The 20784-nt window shown below is 49.7% G+C and overlaps 1 protein-coding gene across 1 annotated transcript; it reads right to left on the bottom strand.

Moving 5' to 3' along the window:
- Positions 1 to 1561: 1561 nt before the first annotated feature.
- On the bottom strand, positions 1562 to 19875 carry Dipk1c (divergent protein kinase domain 1C). The gene is made up of 4 exons (XM_051202106.1): positions 19575 to 19875; positions 10972 to 11631; positions 5389 to 5553; positions 1562 to 1781 (listed from the first exon to the last, which is right to left on the bottom strand). The coding sequence occupies exons 1-4, from the start codon at positions 19761 to 19763 to the stop codon at positions 1563 to 1565; spliced, it is 1233 nt and encodes a 410-aa protein (XP_051058063.1). The 5' UTR covers positions 19764 to 19875; the 3' UTR covers position 1562.
- Between the last annotated feature and the right edge of the window lie 909 nt (positions 19876 to 20784).

The following is a 20784-nucleotide window of genomic DNA, read 5'->3' on the forward strand; positions in this document are numbered from 1 at the left end:
CTGTTCATATGTGTGTGTCATCCATAAGTCAACAGGCATGTGAGCCGGGAACCTCTCACCAAAAGACCATGTTAGTGCTAACCAGGATAAACTCTGAAATCTGATTTGTGACCAAAAGATTCAGAGTAAAACAAGCTGGTATTAATTAGGATAAAACTCTTGACGACTGTTCTGCCTTTTATGAGTATTGTTAAATATTTTCTTCTCATGAGTATGGTTGTTGCTCAGTTGGGTTATCAGGGGCCAGTCTCATTTGTCACATTAAAAATATTAAGTATGGGGTGAGTTCATAACTCAGTGGGATAGTGTTTCCCTAGCTTGTCCCCCTCTCCTGTGACTTGTAGATATCTGGGTCATTGAGAAACCAGAGGTTCCTGATCTGAGCAGAAGTAAGATCCTGCTGGGTGCCAGGTTTGCTAGCTGCACAGAGCACTCACTGTCGGGGAGCAAAGAGGGGTTTGTCCTGCTTTGTGTGAGTCCTGCCATTACAGATGACCTTCTTCAAGTCCACCAAAGAGCACCTGGCACCACAGCATAGCCTGGTGCCCATAGTCTCCAGTCAGTCAGTACAAACCATCCATTCCCCAGCTGTTTGTGGCCAGAGCTCACCCCAGCCAGCACTCCACTTAACTGTCTACCTGATGGCAAGACACACTGCGTTCTGCAGACACGTGGTCCCTGCTCAGAAGGAAGATGCGCTGTGATGCCTGGTAAAGTGCTCCCCCTAAAATCCCACAAAATGAAAAGCACTAAAAGGTGCTACCCCACATACCCTCCAGTGCAAATCATGCTCCCAAAGACACAGCGTTTTATTGCATTTAATTACAGGAGAAAAGTGACGCTTCTCTGCCAGCAAGATTCCTAGGGGACACATTTAGAAAGCCACCCCTCCACACAGGCTCTATGTGCCAACACACTCACTTCATATGTGTACACCCGTGTATGCATACAGCCCTGCATGTACTCACATTGATTCATCCATGCGCACAGATTCACAGGCAGACTGACTCATTCATCTACACACACACACACACAGGAACACTCATAATTGTGAAACTATGCGCGCAACCCACTCATGAACACACAACCCATGTGTATTTATACATGTAGACATACTCATATATACACAGTACACATTCATATATACAGACAAGTTCACACACTCTGGGTGTACACATATGCGCACATTTATCTGCAAATGCACTCATCTGTATGCTCACACATTAGCTTGCTAATGGCTAACGGGAGCCTTCTGTCGCTAATGGCGAGGTGCGCTTACTCTCCTCAGAGGTTTGCACACTAGCAACTGCACAAGTCAAGCCCTCCAAATCCCCTCCATTTTGCTCATGTCTGAGGAAGTGTCAGGACAGAAGTCAGCACCAAATAAGACGGAACCAAGCTGGGCAGGAGAAAGGCTGGTCCACATCACAGCCAGGGAAGGGGAAGTCAATTGCACACATCAGGAGACCACGTCAACGGTGCAGACAACACATTTGCATGGCAGCTACAGAAGAAATCACTCAAAGGTCACTTCCCCTGTGCACCGGTGATGGCTAAGGCAGCTACTTCTCCACCTCCCGTAGCTCTCTCAGAGTGGCCTGCAGGAGCCATCGAAGCTTCCAGAACACACTGGAGGAGGCAGTCCTGGAGTTTCCCGAGCGGCCCCCGTGGTGAGCACACTCCTGAACAGCCTGTTGTAGCTGCAGCCGCAGCTGCGGGGAGACAGCGGGGCTCCTGTGAGCTGAGGAGAACCAGTGTCGAAATATTTTATCACAGATGACCTGAGGGGGGAAAGCGAGAGGTTAATTCATGGAAGCAAGCCATTCTTGGCATCTCCTAGGTCTCAGGGACACCCTTTCCTTGCCTCGTTTGGGGAACCCTTACAGAGAGAACCGTAACACTGAGCAGGAGTTTCCTGAAAGAGCCAGAGGCTTCCTCCCTCTGAAGCAGAAAATTCCATTTCCAGCCCCAAAGCAGAGGGAGAAAATTCTGGGTGATGCTTCAAAAAAAAGATTAAACCTATTTCCAAAGAAAAGCAGGAACCAATCACAGGCAGCTATTGCCATGTCAGAAGTAGGTCCCTCTGCAGATCTGGAGGGACCGGAACCCTCCAGATCTCCAAAAAGGAACCCCTGCAGAGCCAAAAGCAGGGGCTGTCAAGTAAGGAGTTGGCCCATGCTCGCTTTGCCCCTCACAGGAAGGACTGTCCCACTCACAAGGGCAATCATAACGACAACAGTTGCCTACAGCAGTGTCCTGAGACTCCACAGAACACCAGTAAAAAGTAGCCTGCAAATAGCCTTTATCTTGACAGTCTTTTGGAGGCCCAGGAGGAAACGGATATTCCAGGGGAAGCTGGACAGGCACAGGGCCCTGTAAGAAGCTTTTGAACTACTTGATTTTAGGGAAAGAAGAACAAAGAAAAAGCCACTGTTGCATAGGCTTTACTGCTAATAAACAGGCCACGGAATCCAGTGAAGAATCAGGGCTCCTCAGACTGGTCACATATTATTTGCCTACAGGTTTCGAGGTTCCCAACCCCTCAGTGGGAGCACTGCCTGGGAGCACGGAGAAGTGCTTAACTTTACTTTCTGTCAGGTTCATTTACCAAACTCCTTTATACAAAGCCAGTTCAAGGACAGCTGGGGCTGTTACAGGGAGAAGACTTGTTTCAAAAAACAAACAAACAAACAAAAAAAAAAACCAGACCTTTGATTTATACGTCCCAATCCTTCCAAAAAGGAAGAAAGAAAGGAAGAAAGAAAGTCCTCTTCTGACTAGCAATCACCCTTTTCCTGTGCAAACTTTAAATTTCTAGAAAGTTATACCTAGCGTTGGTCCTCCCCAGCAGTCACAGGCAGGAGCTGCTGAGTAACAAGTAAGCCCAACACGGGGCTCCCCTGACAGGGCATGGCTCCTCGGAATGCTCTAAGAAACTGAATCTGAACTTAGCAGTCCAGCAAACGGATTACATCTGAAGTGTGCCTCAGAGATCCATCTGCTGAAGGCTTGCCCACCAGCCTGCGTGCTATTAGGATGCGGTGGAGGCCATGAAGAGATATGAATGAGTGAGGTCATCAGTGTTAGCCTTGCAAGGGATCCTGGGATGGAGGTCTCTTTCCCTCTTAGCAAGGGAGCCTGGGATGGGGGTCTCTTCTCTCCCTCTTAGCAAGGGAGCCTGGGATGGAGGTCTCTCGCCCTTAGCAAGAGAGCCTGGGATGGAGGTCTCTCGCCCTTAGCAAGGGAGCCTGGGATGGAGGTCTCTCGCCCTTAGCAAGGGAGCCTGGGATGGAGGTCTCTCGCCCTTAGCAAGGGAGCCTGGGATGGGGGTCTCTCTCTTTCTCCTCTCCCTCTCTGCTTCCCACCCACTATGAGATTAAATAGCTGTTCTCTGCCACACAGCCAGCATGCTGTGGCCCATGGACTGAACCCTCTGGAATCGTGACCAAACATTTCCTTCATTATAAGCCCATTGAATTGGGCGTTTCGCCACAGTGACCGAAAGCTGACTAATACAACAAAGTGTCTTTCCAATAAAATACTATTTAGAGGACATGAGTGTGGAGTCATTCATCTACCTCCCTGAAGCTTCAACTATCAATTAGTAGAATTTTAATGAGTATTCCCAGCTGGCAAAAGCATACTGCTGTTGAGTTTTGATTAGCAAAAGTTCAATTACATCTTTTAATGATGATCCTTCAGCTGTTCTGTCCTCTCCGGCCAGTTTTTCTTTGGTTCAAGGTTCCACTTGCTTCTCAACCAATCTGTAAGAGCCCACTGTGTCCTGATGATATAAACTTAGTTATCTCTCTTTGTTTATTTTTTTAATATGTGCGGTGTGTGTGTGTGTGTGTGTGTGTGTGTGTGTGTGTGTGTGTGTGTGGTGTGTGTGGTGTGTGTGGTGTGTATGTGGTGTGTGTGTGTGTGTGTGGTGTGTGTGTATGAGTGTGTGTGTGTGTGTGTGTAGGTCAGAGGACAGTTCCCAGGAGTCAATTCTCTCCATTATGTGAGTTTCAGGAGTCAAAACCATAGAGTTGGGCTTGGCAAGTGACTTTACTACCCAGGGAGTCATTTTTGTCAGTCCGTAGCTTCTCTTAATGCAAGACATGTGGATAAGATCAAAGACGGTGGGACTCAGGTGAAAACCATATTGTCTTCGTGGCTCAAAGGCAGAGGTATCCCGGGTTCACCAAGGGGTAGGTCTGCGTGGAAGGGCACCCCAAAAGCCCACATCATCAGAGAGCCTTCTGGAGGTGGAAACACCCGGTTATTCTGACACTTAATGCATCAGTCTGCATAGACTCTGGCAGTAGAACCAGGGCTTTGGCCTGGCCTCGGTGGGTCCACCTGATTGATAGCCAAGCTACCTCAGTCTCTCGGTCTCTCGTCCCTGGCATGAAAGCCCACACTGTGCTTTTCTGAGCCCCCGGCTTAAACGGTTTTGCCCCCTTGGGAGGATGGACTAGAGGGAGGCGTGGCTGGGGGAGTAGACTGAATGACAGATTAATTAATAGGTAGAATTTATTAGGCAAGGGCACAGAAAAGAGGCCGCAGCAGTGGGGTGAGCCACCCTCGGAAGCAGCTTGGACATCCCTCTGGTTGACCTCAGCACTGGGCACTTGGGGGCCCAAGTTCACACATCCATTTGAAAGCTTCAGATGAGGGTAGAAGGGGACAGTTCTGCCAAAGAGCAGGAATGGTTTCCAACTGATGGGAGAGAAGCTCAACCCTGGGCTTGGAGTCTCCCTACCTCTGCCCTCTGACTGACAAAGCTACAGGCAATTCCTGCCTGTAGCCATCTGCTCATTTCTGACCTCTTGGATCCACATCTTTCTTCTCCCTGTGACAGCCCCTGCTGCCTGTCCACGATTGTGTCTGCCCAGCCTTACCTGTTGGCCTCCCACTGCCTTGCATCGTGGGTCTTAGCCTGCCTGGACTCTCCTTCTCTTCGTGTGAGAATTTACAGACATTGGCCATTTTGCTGAGAACATCCCTCCTCACCGATCACCAGGGTTGATGAGGCTGATCTGTCCCCTAGGCAAGTGTCCCCTTCCTACTTCACCACCCCATGTGCATCCTGCTTGCAGCTGTGATCTGGCCAACCTTCCCAGAGAGAAGGAAGACCATTCTTCGGCCGACAGCATGCAAGTAGCTGCATCCCTCTACTAGAACTTGCAAACAACCTTTTAGAGGCATCCTCAGGTAGAGCTGCAGGGGGACCTCCCCCCAGCAGACCCCGCCGGCCACTTGAGCAACCACCACCCAGATAGTAAGAAACAAAGAAGTAATGAATGGTTAAGAGCTCCCTCATCCCGCCCTGGTGGGATGCAATGAGCCCAGAGGCATGCAGAGGCAGACATCATCTCCTCAGCTCTCAGGGCCATTCACCTGCAGGTTGCTGTTGACACGCTGGGCTCCACACTTGTTCACTCGCAAATCACACTTGGAAAAACAGTCGAAGAAGTTGCAGTCTTCGTCCCCTGTGCAGTTTTGCTCAAGGATTTCCTTCATCTTGGGCTCAAAAAATGCCATGTCTACGTCGATAGCGACCACCTGAAATCAGAGACACATGGCAATAATGATGGCATGGGCACCAATCAAATAATAGCAGGGGCCCCCTTTCCTGTCCTCATGTGGAAGGTGACCGTGGAGCCCACCTGTCAGGCCGTGCCCTGAGAAATGGCTTATGTCCCCCAGAGCATTCCTAAGTGCTTCCTTTGGCACAGCTGGTAACATAGAAACCATCCCAAAGTTTTACTGTGAAACATCCCTTGATGTCACTAACTTCAGCCTAGGATTTGGGACAGTAACCATCCATATCACCTTCATCTTTGGACCCTCTCTGGACGTTAAAGGCAGCATACCTTAAAATGAATTTTCTTTGTTGCTTTTTAAAGGTTTTTTATTTTGTACTTATGTGTATGTGTGTGCTTATGTGCATGTATGCCACCTGTGTGCAAGTACCTGGGAGGCTAAAAGGGGACGCTGGCCCTCCTGATGCTGGGTTACAGGTCGTTCTGTGTTGCCTGACCTGGGCTCTGGGAGCCGAAATCAGGCCCTCCAGAAGAGATTGGCACCCTCAACCACTAAGCCATCTGTCCAGCATCCTCTTCTCTTTCTTTTCTGACTATGACATTTGCTAACGAGAATAACGAAAACAATCGGAGACGCTCCTCCAAAAAATACTGATATTTGAGAATAAAACCGCAAAGTGTTGTCACAGAAAGATACAGGTAAAATACTGGTGAGTTAATTTAAAGAGTTTGGGGAAGGGAAAACTCTGAAAGTCAAAAATGACAGAGCTGAAAAGGCAACTCAGTAACTCAGAGTTCAATCCCCAGAACTCACATCTAAATGTAAACAAGTAAAACACACTGCAATTCCAGAGCTGTGGAAGCAAAAACAAATAGATCCCCCGGGGGCTCAGTGGCCAAATCTACGGTATAAAATGATGATGATGATGATGATGATATAATGTTAAAGGTGCACAGCTCCTCAGGAATGACACTGTCCTACACACACACACACACACACACACACACACACACACACACACGTGAACAACACAACACATAAGACAAAAGTAAGGATCGTAACATCAGAGACTTTGAAACAATAATCCTCGGTCACAATGATTAACAACGAGCTTTCCATCTGCCCAAGGGCAAATACACAGTAGTGGGCCAGACGTCCTTGAGTCCTTGCAGACATGTTCAGCTTAAGGCTGTGCTGGCTTCTGTGAAAGACTGTAGGACTGACTGTAGGGTGACAGTCACTGTTGGGCATCAGACACAGCCCCAACCATCCACTTATTTATGTTTGTTTTGACTATGCTACGTTTCGCATTTCTTCACACCTCTCATGGTGGGGATTGTGAATGCAATGAGAGACAGATAATTGGGCCCCAAAACTAGGAGCAGTCACAAGCTGCTCTGTTTATGGCACATCTGGTACCCAAGTCACCTGACCAGCGGGGCGTGGGAAAATGGCAGTGGAAATGAGAACCATCTTGTATAAACCCAGACCAAACAGCATCAACCCCGAATTCCACTGTCAGAGTAAGAACTCTGGGACTGCTGGAATTTCAAGTTTATCCTTCTGGCTTCCAACCAAATAGGCTTCAAAAACCAAAAGGGAATAACATAAATTATGCAGATTTCCCTTCAACACCTGGATTTCCACACCCCCCACCTCCCAAATAAGTGAGCTCAAATCTGCTAGAATCTGGAGTCAGCCCAAGTTCAACAGCTGATTGCTTCAAGATAAGAAGCCGTTGTATAACGGGGCATCTTTGATGGAACTGGTGTCCCGAGCCCTCACAGGCCATTGTGAAAATGTCAGCCACCCCTCCCGCCCTGCCCTGTAGCATCTCAGAGAGGGCTCCTTTGCTGGTATTATTTGGCTTCGGGAGGCGTGATCACTGATTCTATTCTCTTGTTTTGCTTTGTTTTGTTTTGTTTTGTTTTTTTCACTCAGTGTCGATGCTGGAAGTGCACTGGCTTCCCAGGGATTGTCAATGAAGCAGCAGAAAAGACATCATATTATTTTCAAACGTGTACAGAATGATCAGAATAAAGCAAAGAGGATTTCTCCCTCTCTCACAGTCTCTGCCTAATAATGAACTCAGGCATGGCAAGCAATTGGTCTTTGTTTGTTTGTCTGGGGGGGGGATTGAATTTTTTATAACATCTTTTTATTTAGTCTTTGACAATTGCATGCATTTGTACTGTGTGTCTTGATCATATAAACCCCTCTTCTCCCTTCTTACACCCCCCCCACATACACCCTCCAACATTTCCCCTTTCCACCTGGTGTCCTCTCCTTTTGTTGCTATTTTGGGGGAGATACTGGGGAACCCAGGGGCATCAGAGAAGCCTGGTAAGCATTCTACCGCTGAGCCACACCCTAGTCCTAATTAAAAGTGGGTGTTTTCCTTTTTTTCTTTCTCGATGCTAAGAGTCAAACCCAGATCGGCGTGCGTGCCAGGTTTGAGTTTACCATTGAGTTACATCCCAAGACTATACAACTTATCCATCTTTCCTGTCTCATTTCTGGTCAAAATTAATAACAAATATCATCATTTAGCTTGGTTAAAAACTAAGTATGAATAAGAACTAGGGGCTGGAGAGACGGCCTGCCAGTTAAGAGCAACTGTTACCCTTTCAGAAAACCCAGGTTTGGTTCCCATCACCACATAGTGGCTCACAAGTATCCATAACTCCAGTTCCAAGAAATCTGATGCCTTCTTCTGACCTCTATGGGCACCAGGAACATACATGGTTCACACACATACCTGCAGGCAAAACACTCATAGACGTCAAATGAACCAGAAAAGATTTTAAGCGGTGCACAGGCATATATCAGCCAAAACATCCATACACATAAGTTAATAAAACAACTCATTTTTTAAATTAATGATAACAGCGCTAATGAACCCACTGCCTTTATAGTTTATTGCCAGGGCAAGAACCATGCTCTCCCTGGATTTCTGGCCTTCTCCCCAGCCTCTGTGTTCCTCCTCAGCCCCATTTGTGAAACTGTCCCTCTCCTTTCCCAGTGAGAGTCAGACCTACTTTTTATTTTATGCTATGTAGCCTAGAATGAACGGCAGCTCCTGTGTACCTAAAGTATGAACAGCAGCAACAGAAGCAGGAAGCCCTCCTTCATCTCTCTCCACATCAGGAGGATTGCTGACTTCATCTTGCACAAAATGACCCAAGTGGTGTCCTCTGCTCAAACCTCCTCTGGGCACTGCGCTGGAAACACTGTCGACAACCCTCTCTTGAGCAGAGAGCGCCTCACTGCTTCCAAGTCCTGCCTGTGTGATTCCAGTTACCCTCCTTTCCGCTTGTTCATTTGCAATTACCGAATAGCACCCGAAGGCCTGCACAGGGAGACCTGGAATCTTCCATTCTTGTGCTTCATCTATAACAACCCCTCCCTCTCCTCAGGGCAGAGGCTCAGCCAGAACCTACTTTCTGGAAGCAGGATGCAGGGGGTTCCCAAACTTGAACTCAGACCAGAGCCACCAAGAAGATGCCTGGTCTGTTAGCTTGCTTGCAGGTTTTTGAGGCAGGAGCTCATCATGTAGGCCAGGCTGGCCTTGAATTCACCATCTTCCTAGGTCTTCGTAAGTATTGGATTGGATCACAGGTGCTGCCTCGGCCCTCTCCAGAGTCTCAGATTTGGTATATCTGAGGTGCGGTGCAAGAATTTACATTTCAGAGCTGGTAAAATGGATGAGCAGGCAAAAAGGCACTTGTCACCAAACCTAGGACCTGAATTCAACCTACATGGCATTGAAGACAAAATGGACTACAAGTTGACATTGAACCCTCTGCATGTGCTGTGATATTCATGATTCCCACACACAAAAGAAACAAGTAAATGGAATTTGAAGTTGCTAGCAAGTTATCAGATAAGGATAATCAGTAATAAATCTTCAGGGAGGAGTGGAGACTCATGTATACTTCACAAGCTCCTCCCTCTTCTCCACTGTGCATCACAAATGGAGCCAATATTGTTCTCTGACGCAGGTAATCACAGCTATTGAGAGCTCAAGGGGACAATGGCCGTCATGCCCAAAGGACAGCATTCTACATATTCCAATATCCCTAAGGCCCAGGTGGTTATGTACCCATCTCAGGTGGCTATGACCCCAGAACTCACAATGGCTATAGCCATGCTTTAAATGACTTTTTTGGAAGAGGGGACACCTGGCTGTCTTTCTGCTGCATGCTTCTGCGCCCTAAGCTGGGAAGCCTGGGCCGGAACGGCAATGGGCTCCCGAGCAGCAGCTGGTGGGATGCCATACTAGGGCCTTCCTCTGAGAGGCACTGGGGAACGGACAACAAGGACATGGTGCAAAACTGAGCATCCTCAGAGTGACCTGCTGGAGCCTCCCAGAGCCTTTTGAAAGCCACCAGAACTCCCTCCAGCTCCATCATCTTTTCCCATTTAAAGCTTCCCCTGTATTTTCATCCCCCTCCAAGGCATTTGGAGGACACAGTGAAGGCAAGGACAAAAACTTGACTATACATGACGGTGAAGGCAAATTTAGTTTCCTAGATTTCAACCCGCTTTAAGAAGGTCCACACCGATCCCGTGCTGCCTGCCATGAAATCCCATGGCCCAGCAATAACTTGTTTGGCCCTCAATGCCCTAACCAGGATGAAGATCCTTGCTCCACTATGAGTCTGCCCCCACAACGAGCATCACCAAGTCGCTGCAGGAGTGAGTAACCAAACAACAGCCCTCCCGACTGCCTAGCTTTGCCCACTGCGGCCAGCACCTGTCCAGGGAGGCAATGAGGCCACGCTTAAGAAGCTCAGCAATACTTTCTAGCCCCGAGGGGAAGGAGTCTGTTACTGTCTTATAAAACATTCATGTCTCTCTCGCCACTTCTTATCCGCCACTCCGATCTCTGGTGCCGTGGCAGAGCCCCATTGTTGAGGATAAAAGTGCACCTTCCTTCTGCAAGAGCTGCAGGGTCGGACATCCCCCCTCTCCTGGGGTCTTCCCTGTTCGCAAGCACCAGAACTGCGCATGCCTCTCTAGAGGTGGCATTGCGGACCTGAAACTGACTAGAATCTCTCCTGAAGAGCAACGTTTGAAGGCACTGACTATCTGGGCATGCTGGTGATGTGGACACAAAATGCCTGGAAGAACGGGCTGTTCTCCCCTCCATCTGCAGTGCAGGAACTACGGTCCGCAGACCACACAGATCCTGGACCAGCACTAACTAGCCATCAGAGCTGCCCTCGAGAAAACGAGGCACTTCCTGCCTGGCCTCTGCCTCCGGCTGGCTCCTTCCTTCCCTGAAGCAGATACATCTATTTAAATCCTGACAAGGATGTGGGGAGTGACCCGGAGCCACAAGGCTGCCCAAAGTTACACTGGCTCCTTTCTGAGCCAGCACCGCATTCCCTCCCACACAGGCCAGAGCAAACGCCGCAGCCTGCGTCCACTTACCGTGAAGTCCCTCTTGATGGCAAAGTTCTCAGGCTTGACATCACAGAGGTGGAGGCGGTGGGAGAAGCCACTGTCGAAGTGGCTCACCATGTCCAGGAAGCTGAGAGCGATGTGGCTAATAGCCTGTGCCTGGCCAGCATCATCCAGAGGGAAAAGAGCCCTGTGGTGGGGGCTACCGGCTGCCAAGTACTCTACTGCATAAAAGTGGCCACAGGATCCCAGCACGGGCAGGATGTGGCGGCTCAGATCTGGCAGCAGGCTAAAGTACACGTATTCCTCTTGCTGGAGCAGTGACCACGCACTGGCCAGCTGTTGCCGCCAGCCAGGGCCCTGCCTGGCAGGCCACAGGGGACCTATGCTGTTGTTGGGCAGCTCCAAGCCTAGCGTGTTCTTGACCTCCCCAGCCACCATCAGGAGCAGCTCAGCCTCGGCGATGCCCGGGGCTCCCGGCCCCACTTCCTCCTCCAGCAGGTTGAGGGTTGGGAAGCTGGAGAAAGCCTCCCTCTTGGATTTGAGGACCACAGTCCGTCCCCTCCACTGGGCCTGCAGCACCTTCTTGCCACGCTCGTAATACAGGCAGCGTTGGTACAGCAGCTTCCCCGCCACGCACAGGTCCTCGCACAGGGCACCGGTGACCCAGCCACCATGGTAGTCCCGGCACTGGAACAAAGGGAACAGCGGGTCACGACAGGGCAGGGAGAGGGGGCAAGGGACATTGCCATTCTGCACTCAAAGGCTTTGCAATTAGCAGAGGAGAGAAAATGGCCCGGGCAAGAGTGTTGGAGGCCACTGGGTGGTGGGTTTTCGAGTAACCACCTGGACCTGTGAGTCCCCAGCCAGCCCTCTGCTAGAAATTCTGATTAAATATTGCATCTGCAGGGAACACGTGCAGACTATTTCATTTACACTACAGGATAGCAAGTACTTTGCAGGGGTCATAAGAAACCCAAGGTGACTCAAAGTACAGGGAAAGGTGTACACAGCTACCACACAGACACTGGGCTGTCGCAGAAGGGTCCGGAGCCCCTGGGTTGAGTTTGAAGAGAAGCCTGTCATGATTATCTCACTCAACAGAACTGAGGACCTGGCCTTCAGAGCCATGCATCTGGAGTCCAGGAGCTCATCCTCTGTGATGGACCTGTGTGGGCCCGAGGAAACCTGAACCCTGAAGACCCAGGCCATGACCCTCGACTTTGACTGCACATTGGGGGCTCAAAAAGAGCCTTTTAACGCTCTCATACCAGAACAGTTAGGTTGGATGAGGCCTCAGAGCCTCACCGGCCCCTTGGACTGACCACAGTTCTTTCTGTCCCTTCCAACAGGCTCACACCTGTGCTTGCTAGGCTGGAACATGAGGTGGTGTACTCTACGTGTGTACCTTCTAACATGCCTCAGGATGTCAAGATCGCATGCCTCCTGGCTGTCGGGGCGGACAGAAGGAGCCAGCAGGACTATCTTGTGATGCTCTGGAAGCAAGGAGACAGTCTACAATCATAGTGAGGGAGATACCCAGGAGCCTCAGATGGGGAAGTTCCTTCTACACTGCATGAGGCTCCAGGACAGAGCCAGCAGAGATGGGGGAATGCGGTGACGTTCCCTACCACACCACAGCTCCCTAGGAAGACTGTCCCTCACCAAAGAGGAAGGGGCAGGGAAGGGCACAACTCTGTTCTTTCATCTTTACCACCCGTGGCTCTGGACTCTGTGCGTTACAGGGTGAACATAGTTTCTAAGCCCCCAAACGAATCCCACACGTTTCCGAATACCAGCTGCTCTTCTCTCCCAAAGTGTCTACAGCATATGAACCCACATGGGCCTTACTCCCAGGAGCTAAGGCCATATAAGGAATAAGATCACTCTCACGGTGTCTTCTCACTCTGCTTTGTTTATTATCAGGTCTGAATGATCTCTGTGGACACTGCACTGTGGCACCATGAAAAATCACTGGACCCATAGCTGTCAGCCCGAAGTCTGCCCTCGCCCTGCAGTGTTCCCAGCATGCCACCTACCTGGTCAGGGCCCCGGACCCCTCCCCTCTCCTACCTTTCAGAGCTGGGCGGGTTGTTTCGCATTAGTCAGCTTTATTGTTCCTGACTCCATTGCAAGATGTGCCTTAAAGTCAGGAAAATAAACTTCCAGTGCTTAGATGCAAATAACTTCAAAACCAAAAACTGTCTGGAAACCACACGCTTTCGTGACTCATTTGGGCCACATGTGGTGTCAAGCGTGGCTGAAATGATGAGGCAAATGCTTGCCTCTCTGACGGTACATCTGCCTGAGGACCCCTGACCACATCCCTGCAGCACCCTGCAAAAAAGTGGGAATTCCAAACCCTACGGAACCACAGAGCAGTCGATAAGAAAGTGTGGGCTTTAATGGATGCTGAAGACAAAGTGTTCTCAAAGAACACATCCACGCTTAGGTGCCTGATTTGTCAGGCTACTTTGGGACAGTAACTTCACAATAGTGGGAAAATGTGAAGTCTCAAGGTCTGAACTGCTGTCCCCACTGGCTTCCTGCTGAGATTCCTCTCCTGCTATGGTGGCTTTTAGAATGCTCACACAGACTGAGGGTGTCACTCGACAAACTCCAGGTTACTAGCCTTCTTATAACAGAGTTCTGCAGACGTCTGGGATCCTGGGGCCACTGTGGCCCGCAGATCACCCTGCTGCTCTTGTGGAGGACCTGGGTTCAGACCCTAGAGCCCACATGGCACCTCTCAACCATGTGACTTAAATTCCCACTTCCCATTCAGGCATCAGGCACACACATGGAAGATGTACATAAATGTAGTCAAAGCTCATATACATGAAATAAATAAATAAAATTTTAAAATGGAAAGTAAGTGCTGGGCCTGATCTCCCAGCTAGAGAATGGCACCACATGCCCAGAGTTTTGTTGTTGTTGTTCTTGTCTTTGATGATGGTGGTGGTGGTGATGGTCATGGTAGACATGGTGGTAATGGTGTATATGTGCATGTGTGCCTATGTGTGTGTGTGTGTGTGTGTGTGTGCGTGCGTGCGTGTGTGTGTGTGTGTGTGTGTGTGTGTGTGTGTGTGTGATTTCACATTGCTATAATGAACCAGCTAAGAAAATGCAACAGTTTTTTTTTAATAGTTCCTTTCAAATTAAACAAGAGAAGATGTGTGCCATCCAAAAGTGTCTTGGATCAATTCCCACAGGCATTCCCCTGGTGCTACTGTATGAGTAACTTAATTGAAAAATGCTCTTGCATGAAGCACAGGGCAGAAAGGAGAAAGAAAGAGCAGCGTGTGTGGTAAGGGAGCTGAGCACCTGAGCCGGGGAGCTGCAGAACCTCCCAGTGCTGCAAAGGTGCAGGAGGAGCCAGGTCCTGCCTATGCCCTCACGGGGCCACAGAGCTGGTCTCCTTTGCTCATGAATAAAGTGTGTGGCAGGGCAGCTGACCACCGGGACCCCACTCTTCTTTCTAAACTGCGGCCATCATCGCCACAAACCATGAGTCACACCAGTCAAGACTGGTCTGGAGCAAGGCCTGGAGGCTTCCTTCCCACCTTGCCACAAACAAATTAGCACAGACAACTTTCCAAGTTAACCCGTTTGTGACTGAGCACTCACGGGCCTCCTTCCCACCCCAGCTCTGAGACTTAGTTCGTAACAGAAAGCTCCAGAGTAACATCAGAGCCCAGCATGGACAGATGGACAGGATGGGAACACAGCAGTCTAGCTTTGACTTTGCCCTGTGCAGCCTGTTTCTAAGTATGTGCAATGAGGACAATTGTCCAGGGTCACGGGAGATGTCACAAGGTCCGATAGTCAGACCTTGTGAATGTTCCTTGCGAATGAGACAGTGAGGTCAGGGCTCCTTCTTGGAGAAGATGGGCTGACCTCAGCACTAACAGTGCTGGATACTAACCAAGTATCCAGAGAATCAGAAAGGATGCTTCAGAATGAAGAGCAGTTAAAGCATGGGCCTGAGCCAGGCTGCAATAGTCGATCAAAAATGCTGTTCCAGGACTTGGAAGGTGATTGATGAGCAAAGTGCTTGTTGCGAAACCATGAGGACCTGGGTTTAGATCCCCATTAGAAGTGAGAGCACTCATCTGTAGCCTGGTACTCCCACAGCTGGGAGGAGGCAGAAACAGGAGAGTCTCTGGTACTCACGCTAGTAAACAATGAAGAGACCCTGTTTGAACACAGTGGAAAGTGAGAGTCAACACCCAAGACTGCACTCTGATCTCCACACATGCTCTGTGGGATGCACGTACACACGCGCGCGCACACACACTCATACATACACATTCACATGTACATGTACACACACATAATCATACATACACACATGTACATATTCAATATACTTACACATGTACACACACATACACATGCATATGCATACAGTCATACACATATATACACATGCACACACTCATACATACACACATGTACACATCCAATACACATGTACACACACATACACATACACACACATATACATGCAGACACTCATACACATGCACACACATGCACACAAATACACACACATACACATATACAAGCACACTCACAGGAAAGTCTAGCACTGGGAACCTGGAGCAGAAGGGTTGTCCTAAGCTTGAGGCCAGCCTGGTCTATAGTGAGACATTGTCTTAAACAAACCCCACCTCCAGAAAAGTCATTTTCCTGCCCCATCTCACGGACAAGCTTCCCAACTGACTTCTATCAAATTCTCAGAACGCTTCCTCAGTCCTGCTCTCTCTCTCTCTCTCTCTCTCTCTCTCTCTCTCTCTCTCTGCTCCCAGCTCTCATTAAACAACGTTGTGAGTGTTGTCTCTGTTGGGCCCATCAGCGTATTGCTTTATATACAAATCTGTTTCAGCAAATGACACAAAACAATTGAAATGCCCAGTAAATTCACCCCAGCAGATTGGAGGGTGATTTCCGAACAGGAGTCAGGAGATTCTGTGAATGACTGGGTTTGTAACAGTATAAGGGTGGGAGGGCTGGTGGTCATGCCAGCTGGAGATTAGCACTTGCTGGGAAGCATAGTGTCAGCAAGGATGTGAAGCGGGGTGACCAAAGGCCTCCAAGCCTTCTCAAGGGCCATTAGAATGTGCCCTAGCTCACACATGAGTGCGTTTACACAGACTGGGCCACTGTAACTTTGTGTCTGATGCATGCTTTGAACACAAGCCCATTTCTTGCAGAGAAGCTTCTGCTACTTTGTGTCTGATGCTTGCTTCCCTTAGCTCCCACCTGTCTTCTATAGATGCTGAACTCTCCTGACTGTGGCTGGCTAGTTACTAGTGCTAAACTATGCTTTGGCATGACTGCGTCTGTTGGATACAGAGAAAGACAGTCCAGCAAGTAAGAAACCAATAAGCTCAACATAGAAATTGCAAGCTTAAAGAGCCATTTTTATTTTATTTTATTAGTAGCCTATCCCATTTTTTCAACAAAAGTTGTTTAAGTCTGTACTAAAATTTGGACTATTTCTCTCCCTCCCCATCTCTACGATTCCAAGCATGGACCACCCTGCCTGACTTTTTAAGTGGGTTCTGGGAACAAAACTCACATTCACATACTTGCAAGAACACTGCTTTGTCAACTGAGCCATCTCCCTGACACCTCGGATGGCACAGCTCTATGGTAACAAATTCATACCAAATCTATATTTCTTGTGGATGTGCCCAAACACACAGCATCACATCCCTCCCCCTCCAGCTCCTCCCATGTTTCCTTCTCAAATTTATGACCTCTTCTTAAATATTATAATATATACATATATATATAGCATGCAATACATACATACATACAATATATATACATATATATATATCATATATATACAGCTTACTGAGTCCATTTGGCATTGCTCATATGTACATGTCCAGGGCTGACCACTTGAGATCGGATCACCTGAGGCTGACAGGAAACACCAAGTTCCTACATAATTGACTGAATTCAGCTCTCATGAGAATAGGCCTTCCCCCAAGAAGCTGCACTGAGTGTTGCAGATTCTCTCTGCAAGAAGTCCCCCACCCACACACACACACACACACCCCACTCATGCAAACCCTCCTCTACAAATGTGGCTGAACATTTGTAGAAAGGGCTGCTCACTACTGTCAAATCTTTCTGGGCAAAGGCCCAGGCTGCTGTGCCTCTGGGACTTGTGCAGTCTCTGTCATCACACAAAAAAAGATAAGCCTGCCCTGTTGGGGGGGGGGGGATTCTTAACATAGGCATCAGAACTAAATCCCACAGCACCCATACTACAGTCTATGGGGAGATCCTCGAGGCTTTGAAAACAGCAGCTATGGGGGAAAAAAAAAAGCCACACACATGGAGAAAGGGAATACGCTGGGAATCCAAAGGACTCGGGGCTTGAACCAAGTCCAGCTGAAGGACTCTTGTCTTTGCAAGTGTAGGAGACCCTAGGAGGATTTCCAGACCCTCGCCCCATCCCTCTTTACTACCTGCCTGTTGCATTCTGCATTCTGCAGGTATGGTATCCCCACCGGCCAGCCATGTCACCTGCTACTCTGGAGCCTGGAAACAGCATGGCAGACAGACTCACCAGGACTCTGGGCTCTGCCAAAGAGAACCTCCCTTTGGCTCTAATGTCTTGTGTGCTCTGGGTACTCGGAGTGAAAGCTAATGAGAGTCTGGAGGCCAGTCAGAAAAATAACAACCAGTTTTATTATGTAGGATGAAAGCCAGGCACAATGCAAAGAGCCTGGGGAGCCAGAGCACAGAGGCCCGATTCAGATCCCGTCCTCAGAAGCCACAGTGCCAACCTCTGCTTGGCAGCTGCCTGGCTGGGATAGCATTTTAGTCTGTCCTAATTTAGGGTCTTAGGTAAAAGTTGAGTCAGGGTACTTTCTCAGTTTGGCCTCAGCAAATTCAGAATGAAACCACACAACAGTAAAGAGAGCTGTGTGCTGTGAGAAGAACTCATCCAAGGCATCAGCAATGTCCCCCACAGCAGTTCAGCTGGGACTCCAGCAAACTGTGTGGAAATAGATTTGAGAAATTGGCAAGAGTCAAGATTGAGAGCTGTCAAAGACAGAATCAATCTTCTCAGCTCCCTGTCAGGGTAAAAATGATCCCTGCATCGAAGACATATTGGGAAAGCTTCTAAGCAGAATTGGTTTTAATTTACAGCCTGGAATGCTGGGAAAGTTATGACTACCAATTACTTAAATTATATCAGTCAATTTAATTTCCATTAGGCCTTTCTCAGCATGGCCAAAGCTAAATAAATAAATAATGGGCTTTGTTTCCTATTTTAATCTAAAAGATTATATTAAGTTTGTGAACAGGACCTGGGTCTTAGCCAAACTATTAAATGTTGTTGTGTTAGTCAGGCAGTTTGGCCAAAATGACATGGGAAGGAAGATCTCTACAAGCGCAGGGTTTTTAGACGGCTACCAGGAAAAATCAATGAGATCATACAACTTAAAACTTGATAGAACTTCAGTAAAGCAATGAGCGGTGGACAGAAGGTCTATCTACGACCCTGTGTCAAGGAAGCAGGTTAACACGGTAACAGGAGCACGATTTAGCTTGGAAACATGCTTTGGTTGCTTAATTTTTCCAATTTTCTTTGAAAGAGCGTTTTTTTTAAATACTTAATACGCTTTGAAATTCTCTCAGTCTGAAAACAAAACAACAAACAAAAACACGTCTATAAGCAAGTGTACTGAAATGAAAACACCCAAAGCGTTTCTTCGAGATTTCAAACCAAAAGAGCCGGTGGTCAGTATTTTAGGACGTGAATACCCACCGGGAGGGAAAAAGTACAGGCTCCTTTCTCCTCCTTTCCAAAGGACTAGGACTGAAGGTGGCTTGTGCTCAGGTCCCAAGCAGAATCCGGGGGTGGGGGTTGGGGTGAGCATTTTACTTCAGGGAGGAAGACCCGGGCTTCTGCTGATGCGATGTTTCTATGGACTACACAGACAGTCAGGCCAGGTTAAGGATCAGCTTGGTGAAAATCCGCTGGCCGTTTCGCTTTAGGGGACCACCGTTAACCAGGAGTAAGCTGGCTCCCTGGCTGGCTATGACTCTTAGCGTGTGTCTGCCTCCCTCCATGCCTCAGGACTCCAAACAGCCACAGGCCTGTCTTTGGGTCACCGGGAGAAGGAGCCCAAGCAGCAATCACAGGGTTCGAGCAGGTGGCCGCGATTAGGCAGCCCAGGTGGAAACACCGAAGGGCGGTGGCCTCTGGGGCGAGGTTGCCCAGGAAGGAGGCGTGTCCTTCAAACCTGACCGCCTGAACTGTCTGTAGGCACCGGGGACCAGGAATCTCCTGCAAACTTTCTTCTGGAGCCGAGGCTCGGGCTTTCCTGCCGGAATACTGTCCCGGGATGCAAGACCAATTCTGGAGGAAAGGGGAGGTTAGCTGTTCCGGATCCCCACAGCGGACCCATAGTCGTTTGCCTGGGTATTTCACGCACGCGTAGGGACCTCACTCCCCTTGGCGGGTGTCCCCCGGCCACCCCTTTCCTTGGTTGATATGGTCGCTACGATGCTGAAGCATCGCAGGTGACCCGGACCCGGGGAAGGTGTCTGGGAACCCGACACAGACGCGCGACAGTGGGCAATGCGGCGGCGGGACCTACCAGCGCGGCCAGGATGCGCCTGCTCTTCTCGTCTGTGCAGCGCTCCGAGAGGACGCTCGGGTGCACGCGGAGCAGCAGCGCGGCCGCCAGCACCCAGCCGGCGGTCCACGCGGCGAAGGCAAGGAGCGCGCCGCGCCGCCAGCGCCCGCATCGTGCAGCCCGGCCCCGCGCGCCCGCCGCCCGCGCCATCGCCAGCCCGGCGCTCCGGTCGCAGCTCCGCAGCTCAAAGGGCGGGGAAGGGAGGAGGGAGGGGCGGCGGGAGGGGAAACTGGCCTCGGGGCACAGCGTAGGGAGTCCCGGCACTGCGTGGCGATCCGTTCCCGGCTTCTGCGACCTCCCCACCCTGGCCACCTTTCCACTTTCTTTCCCGCTTTTCTTCCCCAAGACTAAGCCTCTCGCTTCTCCGCATGGCCTCGCATCATCCCTCTTTACTAGACTGCCGCCCTCTGTCTAGCCACAGCACACGCCCTTCCCCGAGCCCCCATGGACCCCATCCTCTCCTCATGCTCAGCACCACTAAGCTTAGCACGCCTCCCGGCTTCCTAAAGTGAGGTTTCGAGGTGTGGGGAGAAGGAATGGTAACAGCGAGGGACCACCGTCCGCAACACCCGGGCCGCCCCTTCCAGGGAGCGTGGAATCAAACTGCAGCCATCCGGACTGTGCGTGCGGCACTTCTCCCAGTACAGAGGGACGAGCTGTCAGCGTTAACACAGCTGAGAACGGCTCACCAAACTTGTTTTCACCAGCTTCGGTCTGTGTTGCGCCATTGACGTACCCGGAGTCTCACTCTGCAGACGCTTCTCTAGCAAAAAGGGAGTGCACAGTGGGTGGCAAGCTCAGAGTCCTGCTCGGTATTGTCAGCTTGAAGGACGCTGAAAGAGAGAGGGCCTCTGGCTCAGGCATTCATCACAGACAAAAGCGGGGTTGCTGGAAGCCCCATCCCAGACGCCCTCCCTCTGCCCTGTGCCCTAACTTCTCAGGCTCCATTTCTACCCGGATTAAGCATTCTCTAATGACCCCCAGGGAACTAGCGACCTAACTTAGCCTATTCTGCAAGTATGTAGTTAAACGTTGCCTTGTGGCTGGCTCTGGAATTTTAAAACAAATTGAATGCTCAGCTTTAAGACGCACTTTACTTCAGATATGCCACAAATAAGCATCCCTTGAGCACAGCAGGCTCTGGGGATGCGTGGACCACCCAGTGGGTCAC

This window comes from Phodopus roborovskii, unplaced genomic scaffold (genome assembly GCF_943737965.1).
Source record: "Phodopus roborovskii unplaced genomic scaffold, PHOROB, whole genome shotgun sequence".
NCBI classification, from domain to species: Eukaryota; Metazoa; Chordata; class Mammalia; order Rodentia; family Cricetidae; genus Phodopus; species Phodopus roborovskii.

Excerpts from the sequence above, each read along its gene's own strand:
- Dipk1c (XM_051202106.1), bottom strand. The coding sequence starts at position 19,763 with ATGGCGCGGGCGGCGGGCGCGCGGGGCCGGGCTGCACGATGCGGGCGC. Across the intron at positions 11,632-19,574 it reads GGCGCATCCTGGCCGCGCTG|TGCCGGGACTACCATGGTGG; the intron begins GTAGGTCCCGCC and ends CCTTTGTTCCAG. Across the intron at positions 1,782-5,388 it reads GTGTCAACAGCAACCTGCAG|GTCATCTGTGATAAAATATT; the intron begins GTGAATGGCCCT and ends TTCCCCCCTCAG.